At 45.6% G+C, this 10,536-nt stretch overlaps 1 protein-coding gene across 1 annotated transcript in view; it reads right to left on the bottom strand.

Annotated features, from left to right (window-relative positions):
• Positions 1-3,014: 3,014 nt before the first annotated feature.
• GSG1L (GSG1 like) overlaps positions 3,015-10,536 on the bottom strand; it is a 68,683-nt gene continuing 61,161 nt past the window's right edge. The window contains exon 4 of the mRNA XM_026650826.1: positions 3,015-3,130. Within this exon, the coding sequence (XP_026506611.1) occupies positions 3,015-3,130 (116 nt within the window). The remainder of the gene's footprint in view (positions 3,131-10,536) is intronic.

The raw sequence follows: 10,536 nt of genomic DNA, 5'->3' as shown, positions 1-10,536 counted from the left end.
CGGGGCCGGGGCCCCGTGGAGTGTCCTCCTTTTGGAGGCTCAAAATATGGTAACCCTAAGACCCACCCACCCACACACAGGGTCTCAGAGCTCAGGCTCCAGCCTGAGCTCAAATGTCTACACTGCTCTTTTTAGCTCCGCTGCCCAGCCCTAGGAGCCTGAGTCAGCTGACCTAGGTTCTGAGATTTGGTACATGGGATTTTTATTGCAATGTAGTTGGGGGAGCTATGCTTGAAGATCTTAAAAATTTTCATTAATTCAACATCTGAAAAATGTTGGAAATTCTGAGTTAAAGTTAAACTTAAAAGAAATCCAGACAGGGTAAGACCTGGAAATGTGCAGTTGTTATCCAAACAACCTTAATTTTGCCCTGCAGCAATGTAATAAATACATTAATTGTACTTGGGTATGTGTGGTCCTAGATTAGATTAAACTGATTTTTAAATACAACTAGGAGGTTGAATTCCAATTCCTGCTTTAAATGCAAAACTCAGCTCAATCTTAACTATGCTGTCATGACCTGCACCTCCATAACACTGGTGGCAATTGGTCTAGTTACCTATATGTCCCCATTGCTATAACATCTGAGCACTTCACAAACATTAATTCCCACAGCTCCTATTTGAGGAAGGATGGTATTCTTCCCCCCCATTTTACAGAAGGGGGACTGAATCAATGTGAAACTATGCAATTGTACTAATGGCACACAGGAAACTTGTGACATAGTCAGGAACTGAACACCCACCCTCTGAAGCCCAGCCACCGGATGACCTTTCCTCTCCTGTACTTCTTCAGTAGAGGGTGTAGGCCTTCCTGCTGTGTAGGCCAGACACTCAAACACTAGAACTGGATTTAAAAGGAAGCTATAAATAATATCCTATATATTTATGTTGCTGACTTAGAGATAATCAAACTTCAGACTTCAGGGCATCATCTGATCCCTAGGGGGATCAAGGAATTTTCCCCTACATCATCTCACAACTGGCCTGAAGGCCATGTGGGGTTTTTTGTTTTGTTTTCACCCTCCTCTAAAGCATTACATGTGGGCCACTGCCAGAGGCAGATACAGTTGTCTGGTCTGTTTGGCAATTATGTTTGTTAATCTGGAAGGAGGGAATGTAGTTTTATGGTCAGAGCAAGGACCTGAGAGTGATAGGCTGGGCTCTTTTCTCAGCGGTGCTACTGGTTTGTTGCGTGGCCTTTGGGAAGCCACTTAACCTCTGGCCTCAATTTCCCAAACTGCAGAATAAAAATATTGACGATGTGCAGCCTTTCCAGGGGGCACTGGGACTGATTTGATGTTTCTAAAGTGCTTGGAGGTCCTATGATAGGAGATATTCCAGAATGGCAACATCATTACCATGGAGATAAAAATGTTGTTAAGCATGAGAATGTGTCTCAGTCACTCAGGGAAGCTTGGCAGGAGACTGTAGCTATAACATAAAGAATCAATAGACACCAAGGAAACTGAAAGTTTGGTTATACACCTTTACCCCGATATAACGCGACCTGATATAATATGAATTCAGATATAACACGGTAAAGCAGTGCTCTGAGGGGGGGGGCAGGGCTGCGCACTCCGGCGGATCAAAGCAAGTTCGATATAACGCAGTTTCACCTATAACGCAGTAAAAAAATTTTGGCTCCCAAGGACAGCATTATATCGGTGTAGAGGTGTACTTTAAACAAATGTGTGAAGGTTTGGGAATGCCCAGTGACCATGACCTGGGCCATGGCACCTTCAGCCTCTCCCTCACAGCTGTGTCAGGCTGCTTCCTGCTCATCACTGAACTGACACTCACAATTAGTTGGCCCCTGCAAATCCAATATTTATGTGGCTAACAATGTGAATTGGTGCATAGTGAGTTCTGAAACCAGGGTGGGGGCCCCAATAGCCTCCTGATAACCCTTCTAAAGGGGGTGAGGGAGGCTAATAATTCCTTGCACTGGGACACAGGAGGGATTGTGGGGGATAACAGTAGTGTGTGTGTGTGGTGGGGGGCTAATCCCAGCAGTGGGAGGCTAAACATCCCCTGCATTGGAATGTGGGATTTGGAAGAGGGGGAGGGCTAATCCCTTGCCTCACAATGTGGAGGGGGCTAATAATCAACTGCATTGAGGTGTGAGGGGCTAAGAACATCCTGCCTCAGATCCTGGAAGGCTAATAACCACCTGCCTTGGAATGTATGTGTGGATGGAGGGATCATTAATAATCCCCTGCCTTGGTGCCTGCAGGGAGTGTGTCCACACCTGCCTGATTCAGGGAGTAGAAATAAAATATTACTCAGTAATAAAAAAAATTAAAATGCAATAAATTACAATGGAAACCCCTTCCTCAGGCTCCACAGGACAATGCAAGCTGTTGAAAGTTGTGAAAACTGTGATCAAAATATTCCTAACTCCCCAAATTCTCCTATACTAGTCAAATGTGCCAGTTCTCCTAAAGGACAGAACAATAAAACATATTGAGGGGCTTCTAGGCCAAGCCAGTATTTTTATCTCATGAGCAAAATAAATGTGGGACTCTTTCCAAAACCAACCCCCCCCTCTCCAAAACACTTTGTCTGATTTGCCTCAAACCTTCCAAGAAACTCCCCCTGGGTGCTATTGTGAGATCCAAAAGAGCTATGCCTTGCACTGCCACATAGGGGCATTGCAGCTTCTATAGAAAATTTCCCTGTAAGACACAATTGAGCCTTTACTGTAAATACATGAAACCAAGAGTTTCAGAAATGTTATGGCACCTAATTCAAATGTATACACTTAATGGAATTGCTCTCAGTGGTGGTAATTGTGACTGCAGTTGACTTGCGAGAGATATAACTAATGATTTTTATTTGCAATTTCAAAACTAGCCAATGCAATCCAATGTCTATGATCAACTGTGTGTTTTTTGCTCTTGGAAATGCACATACAATTTCCTGGATATTTAAGACCATGTTTGTAACTCTTGCACTGATATCCATAATCAGACAATTCAAGAGTGAGATGAAGATACTAAATGAAGGAGACACTTACCAGAAGGACCAGCCATAGTCCCATGAATGTGGTCTCCAATCTTCTGGTCCAAGGCTGACTGTCACTTGGAAAACTTGGGTGTACATCATATGAGCCACCATCCCCAAGAGACCTGGAAAGCAGGAATTGCAACAGGAACATCTTTCCGATCTTTTCTATTCTTCCTGAAGGAGCTTCCCCAACTCCAGCAGATGCTGAAAGCTCCTGCAGATAACCCTCTTGGTGCACCCTGCACCACTGAAGAAAAGGCAGCACATTGTGGGCAGAGGAAGGGAGCCATTCAGGTTTTGCTATTTTACAACACAGTCTGAACGGTACAGGAGTGCTGATGGTATAAAGGGAACCCTTTGAAGAGCTTGCCAACACATTAATGTTAACATCAACCTTGCTACTGTAAGACAGGTTTTCTCTGGTTATGCCATTCAGCTTCTGCATGGTACCTGAATACTTCCATTGGTTGCTCATACAAATTGATGTTTCCAAGAATCATATAAACATCCAGCCCCAAGTGTCCCTTGTGAGAAGTTGTTGTTGTTATATGTATTACCATATCACCTAGGACAACGGTTCTCAACCAGGGGTAGATATACCCCTGTGGGTACACAGAGGTCTTCCAGGGGGTACATCAACTCATCTAGATATTTGCCTAGTTTTACAACAGGCTACATGAAAAGCACTAGCGAAGTCCGTACAAACTAAACTTTCATACAGACAATGACTTGTTTATACTGCTCTCTCTATACTATACTCTGAAATATAAGTACCATATTTATATTTCAATTGATTTTATAATTATGGTAAAAATAAAAGTAAGCAATTTTTCAATAATAGCATGCTATGACTTTTGTATTTTATGTCTGATTTTGTAAGCAAGTAATTTTTAAGTGATGTGAAACTTGGGGGTACACAAGACAAATCAGACTCCTGAAAGGGGTACAGTAGTCTGGAAAGGTTGAGAGCCACTGACCTAGGAGTCCTAGTCATGGACCTGGACTCTATTGTGCTAGGTGCTGTAAAACACAGAGCAAAAAGACAGTCCTTGCCCCGAGGGACTTACAATGTAAGTATAAGATGAGACAACAGATGGGGGAGCACAAGTAAGCAATGAGACAGTATTAGTCAGCATGGTAAGCAGTGGTCTCTGCACACCAGCAGCCCAACCATTGTCAAGGTTTTTGGAGGCATCACAGCAAAGGATAATTTTGAGGAGGGATCTGAAGATGGATAATGAAGTAGCTTTGTGTACATTCATAAGGAGAATCTCCGAAGCATGGGAGAAAGCATGAAGGTGTTTGAAAATTTAGCAAGTGGGCAGTGGAGACTGGAATTGTGGGGCCACTGTAGGTGAGCATCAACAGCTCAAAAGCAAATGAAGTATGATAGGTAGTGTGAGGACTGACTAGGAAGTAGAGGACTGCTTTTGGGGCAGGAAGGAATTTATTAGTAAAAGGATGCAAATGCAGTGCACCATGTGCAGTATTTCAGAATGACTGATCATAACATGAAATTTATATATATGTGAAAAAAACCTCTTAACAGAAACAGTTCCAAATTGCATAAAGTTACACGCAATATAAAACGTCTCATGTTTTTTTGTAGAGGTCATTGGCTTGAAGACACTCAAGTACCAAGCACACACGTTGGCCATGAAGGGCTTGGGATTTCTGAGAAGATGACGATGTCATCTAAGTAGATCACTACGAACTGCTTCAGAACATTTCTAAAGCTGTCGTTCACAAAGTGCTAGAATGTGGCTGGAGCGTTGGAAAGACTGAAGGACACAACAAGGTATTCAGAATGGTCATACTGGTTGTGAAATGTTGTCTTCCACTCACTGGCATCTAGGATACTGACTAGACTGTAAACACCACAAAGATCAAGCTTGGTGAATACTTTAGCAGAGCCCACCCTCTCCAATAGTTCATTGTTCAAAGGTAAAGGGCATTCATTCTTGAGAGTAATGTTGTTCATCGCTCGACAGCCTACACAAAGATGTGAAGAGCTGTATTCTTTTTGACAAACAGAACTGGAAACCCTGTGGTCGATGTAGATGGATGGTTAAAGTTTTTTGCTAGGTCCTCATTGAGGTATTCCCATAGGGCATGGAGTTCTGGCTCCAACAAGGTATAAAACCATTCAGTGGAATTTTGGCCCCTGTCTGAAGATCAATGGAGCAATAATAAGACCTATGCAGGGGTAGGACATCAGCATTTTTTAAAATCAAATATGTAAGCAAAATCTTAATATTTTGCAGGAATTAGTGAGCTGTTACTCCTTGAATTTGCTGGACACAGAAGGTGGTGGACTTCTCCATTCTGTTTCTTATCCCTGCTGTCTGACTTTGCAAGACACCATTGCTGGCAGTAGCCTGACTCGAACCATACCTTTTGCATCTTCCAGGAGATATTTGGATCATGGACCAAGAGGCAGGGGATGCCAAGTTTGATGGGGAAGTGAGGTGAGTTAATAAAGTTAAATTTCAGGGTTTCTTGGTGGTCTTGTATTTTGACCCAAAGGGGCACATATTAGTAGGTGACGGGACTTGAGGATAGCATGCTCCCATCAATCAATTTCACTAAGTGTGGGGCAAGCTTTCTTTGTACTGGAAGCTGGGTAGCCTTAGCAAACCCAGTGTACATTGAATTACTAGAGGCTCACAAGTGCAAGTTGGGTGCAGCTCACCTTAGGTGTGGAAGGGATGCAGAGACAGAACAAGACTTACAAGTGGGGATGGCAGTGATCCACAGCTGTTAAGATGCATGTTGGCAGAAGAAGGGATCAGTTTTACAGGGGAACCTGATTCCATGATTACGTCCAGCTACAACCCCCTTAATGGGTCTGGACATGGTTGTTTCCTGGATCTGGCGCAGGTCTGGATTCAAGGGTGTAGTCAATGGTGAAGTGACCTGCCCTCCACAGTACAAGCAAAGGCCATTCCATCACCAATACTCTTTCTCCAAGACAATGAGGTGTCTTTTCATTATGGGCTCTGTCCCTGGGGCTGCATCTGGGGGCAGTAAGAATGGGACTGCACCCAGACTTGGGTTGAATGTATACTCTTTTTTTCATGGCACCATTCGAACAGTCGACTGAACTATACTTACAGATTGACAGTATATGAGTTCAGCACTGTGTATGCTTTGAGTGGGGGGTAGCCCAAAGCTCAAGATCAAACTATTGATGAGATGTGGGTCAAAATGGACTCAGTCTGAGTTTTGCCCAGGGACCCATGGTTCCCACTAAATCCTTGAGGGACCCAAATAGATAACAATATTTAAGAAATTGTACCTTTTTTTTTTTTTTACACAGTGAATGGGCCAATACAGAAAAATTAAAGGGTTTCCATTTCCGCTATTTTATGTGCTTTAAAGGTTGGTTCTTGTAAATGCTCTAAAATCCAAATGGTTAATCAGATTGCTTTGAAATTTGGTGTGCCTCCTGGGCTGCATGGTAGTGTTAGGGGTCCCAGTTTGATGTCATTTGATGCCTGGGGATCCCCCCTGAAACCAGTTTCCTTCTGTTGCCTTGAACTGCTAAGCTGAGAGACACTAACCATTGGATGAATCACACCTCAGTGAGCTTGATGAATCTGCGCTCACCCTTGATGGGTTTGAACCCACCCTTCAGTTACCATAACTATTGATAAATTAATCACAAACCCCCACCTAAGACAAAAGGAGTGACTGGAGATTGGCTACAATTTGTGAGTCATGGGTAGCTGTTTGTTTTGGGGGGCATGTAATCAAAGTGACAAGAATGAAATGCCTGCAACCTGCATGGAAACTATTTAAAAACACTAATAGAGACTCAAATTAAATGTATACCCCAACTTAAAAAAAAAAATAGTAAGAGGACCAAAAATGCCACCATGGCAAAACAACAGAGTAAAAGAGGAGGTTAGAGGCAAAAAGGCATCTTTTTGAAAATAGGATTTGACTTCCAACTCAGGAAAATAGAATGGAGCATTACCACTAGTAAGTCAAGTGTAAAAGTATAATTAATTAGGCAGATCAAAGAATTTGAAGAGCAACTAGCAAAAGGCACAAAAACTAACAGCAAAAAATTATTTAAGTACATTGATTGTTTGGCAGGCTTCCTGCTTCAAAATGAGCCACTGGAGGATGATCAAGGTGCTAAGGAGCACTAAAAGAAGACAAAGCCATTGCAGAGAAGCTAAATTAATTCTTTGCATCAGTCTTCACTACAGAGGCTGTGAGGGAGATTTCCACACCTGAGCCATTCTTTTTGGGTGACTATTCTAAGGACCTGTCCCAGATTGAGGTGTCAGTAGAAGAGGTTTTGGAACAAATACATAAATTAAACGGTAATACGTCATCCGAGCCAGATGGTATTTACCCAAGAGTTCTGAAGGAACTCAAATATGAAATTGCAGAACTACTGACTGTGATATGTAACCTATTGCTTAAATCGGTCTCTGTACCAGATGACAGGAGGATAGGTAATGGGGAGATTTTTTAAAAAAGGCTCCAGAGGCGATCCTGGCAATTACAGTCCAGGAAACTTAACTTCAGTAATGGGAAAATTGAAACTATAGTAAAGAACAGAATAATCACCCACACGTGCAGAGGTGGAGCCCCCGCTTAGGGGAGGCTAGCTCCGCCCCTTCCACCCACACCCTTTCTGCCAGAGCCCCAAGACCCCCTCCCCCGCGGCCAGAGCCATGAGTCCCTCTCCCCTGCCCTGCCTGGAGGAGTACCAAGTGGCGCCCCCTAAGCCAGAGGAGCCCTAGGCTGGCCGGAGCCCTGAGTGCCTGCACCCCCCCCTCGGCAACCTTACCTGGGACTCCTCTGGCTAACCCTCCTGGATTGGCTGGGAGTTTCCCAGCATCAATCTCCTGGTGGCTAAAAGTCCAGTCGGCAGCACAGCGGGGCTAAGGCAGGCTCCCTACCTGCCCTGGCTCCACATGACTCCTGGAAGCAGCTGGTATGTCCCTGCAGCTCCTAGGCACAGGGGTAGCCAGGGGGTCTCCGCGCGCTGCTCCCGCCCCAGCACTGACTCCACAGCTCCCATTGGCCAGGAACCGCAGTCAATGGGAGCTGTGGGGGTGGTACCTGCAGGCAGGGGCAGTGCGCAGAGCCACTTGGCCACCCTTGAGCCTAGGAGCTGGACATGCCAGTCGCTTCCGGGAGCTGCCCGAGGTAAGCGCTGCCCAGTCGGCGCCCACACCCCTCACCACCTCCTGCACCCCAACCCCCATTCCCCAGCCCTGAACCCCCTCCCGCACCCAAACTCCCTCTCAAAGTCCATACCCTGCACCCCCTCTTGCACTGCAACCCCCTGCCTGAGGTTCAGCCCAGAGCCCTCTCCCACACTCTGAACCCCTTGGCCCAAGCCTAGAGCCCACACCCCAACCCGCTGCCCCAGCCCAGTGAAAGGGAGTGTGTGTGGGGGGGACAGCAAGCAACAAAGGGAGGGGGGATGGAGTGAGCAGGGGGCGGGGCCTTGGAGAAGGGGCAGGCCAGGGATGTTGCCTCAGGGAATGGGCGGGGAGGGGAGGGGCAGGGCAAGGGTGTTCAGGTTTGTGTGATTAGACTGGTGACAACCCTAGTCCCAGTCCAGCCAAAGCCCCCATCCACCTGCCCAGAGGTGCCCCAGGCCAGCCACAGCCATGCCGCACCTCCCATCCCCTCCCCTCCCCAGACCCCAAGACGTTGTGGGGAAAAGCCTCTCACTCTCCTCTGAAGAAGCTTTTGATATGCCCCATGCAGGTTCCAGGGCGGCTGGGCGGCAGTATTTGCTACTCAACTTCCTGGGTTCATAAGTAATCTCTCTGGAGTCCAGGGAGATTACTGATGAACCCGGGAAGCTCACTAGCACGTACCGACTCTTCAGCCACCCCAGAACCTGAATGGGGCATAATAAAGCAAAAACTTCCTCCCAAAACCCCTCACCGGGGGGTCTGGCGGCAGCAGCGCCAGGGGGTTAAAGGACAAGGGTGATCCAGTGGATATAATGTACTTGGACTTCCAGAAAGCCTTTGATGAGGTCCCTCATTAAAGGCTCTTAAGCAAAGTAAGCAATCATGGGATAAGAAGGAAGGTCTGCTCATGGATCTGTAACTGGTTAAAAGACAGAAAATAAAGGGTAGGAATAAAAGGACAGTTTTCACAGAGGAAAGAAGTAAATGGGGGGGGGGGGCGGCCAAGGATCAGTCCCGGGACCTGTGCTGTTCAACATATTCATAAATGAACTGGGAAAAGGGGTAAACCGTGCAGTGGCAAAGTTTGCAGATGATACAAAATTACTCACGATAGTTAAGTACAAAGCTGACTGTGAAGAGCTACAAAGGGATCTCACAAAACTGGATGAATGGGCAACATAATGGCAGATGAAATTCAATGTTGATAAATGCAAAATAATGCACATTGGGAAAACATAATCCCAAATGATAGCTAATTTGGATTCCATTATTTTGTTACCACTCAAGAAAGATCTTAGAGACATTGCGGATAGTTCAGTGAAAACATCCACTCAATGTGCAGCGGCCGTCAAAAAAGCGAACAGAATGGTAGGAACCATTAGGAAAGGGATGGGTAATAGTGTTGTAAATATCACAATGCCACTATAGAAATCCATGCTACGTCCACACCTTGAATACAGCGCACAGTTCTGGTCGCCCCATCTCAAAAAAGATATCTTAGACTTGGAAAAAGTACAGAGAAAAGCAACAAAAATGATTAGGGGTATGGAACAGCTTCTGTATGAGGAGAGATTTAAAAGATTGGGACTGTTCATCTTGGAAAAGAGATGACTAAGGGGGGATATGATAGAGGTCTATAAAATCATGATTGGTGTAGAGAAAGTGCATAAGAAAGTGTTATTTGTCTCTTCATATAACACCAGAACCAGGAGTCATCCAATGAAATTAATAGGCAGCAGGTTTAAAACGAAAGGAAGTACTTCTTCACACAATACAAAGTCGCCCAGTGGAACTCATTGCCAGGGGATGTTGTGAAGGCCAAAAATGTAACTGGGTTAAAAAAAGAATGAAGATAGGTCCATTAAAGGTTAGAAGCCAAGATGGTCAGGAAAGCCACCCCATGCTCTGGTGTCCTTAAGTCTCTGACTGATCCATCCCCTGTCATCCAGTCCCAGCATCTGGCAATCTATAATTGTCCTGTTTTGTTCATTCCCTCTGAAGCATCGGACATTGGCCACTGTCAGAAGACAGGCCACTGGGCTAGATGGTCCATTGGTCTGACCCAATATGGACATTCTTATGCTATGTTCTTAAAGCATTTGGGGGTGGGGGTGGAAATTAGACATGTGAATGTCCTGGGAGGGCAGGCTTATTGGGGTGGAGGAGTGGGGAGAAGAGGGGTTTGGGGATGCAGTGTGGGAAAGGGGGATAAATGTTGATGGATAGTAAGGGAGGTGAGAGAGGTTGGGAACTAAGGGGCGGGAGGCCTGGCACTCAACAGCAGGGTCAGTGCACCCCACCCCTATGAATGCCACAGCTCTGACAGTGCACCCCAACCCACCTGTACCCAACCCCCA

The sequence above is a fragment of the Terrapene carolina genome, unplaced genomic scaffold (genome assembly GCF_002925995.2).
Source record: "Terrapene carolina triunguis isolate 2854851 unplaced genomic scaffold, T_m_triunguis-2.0 Scaffold93, whole genome shotgun sequence".
Lineage (NCBI taxonomy): Eukaryota > Metazoa > Chordata > Testudines > Emydidae > Terrapene > Terrapene triunguis.
The sequence above is the reverse complement of the archived record's forward strand: the minus strand, read 5'-3'. Positions and strand labels throughout refer to the sequence as shown.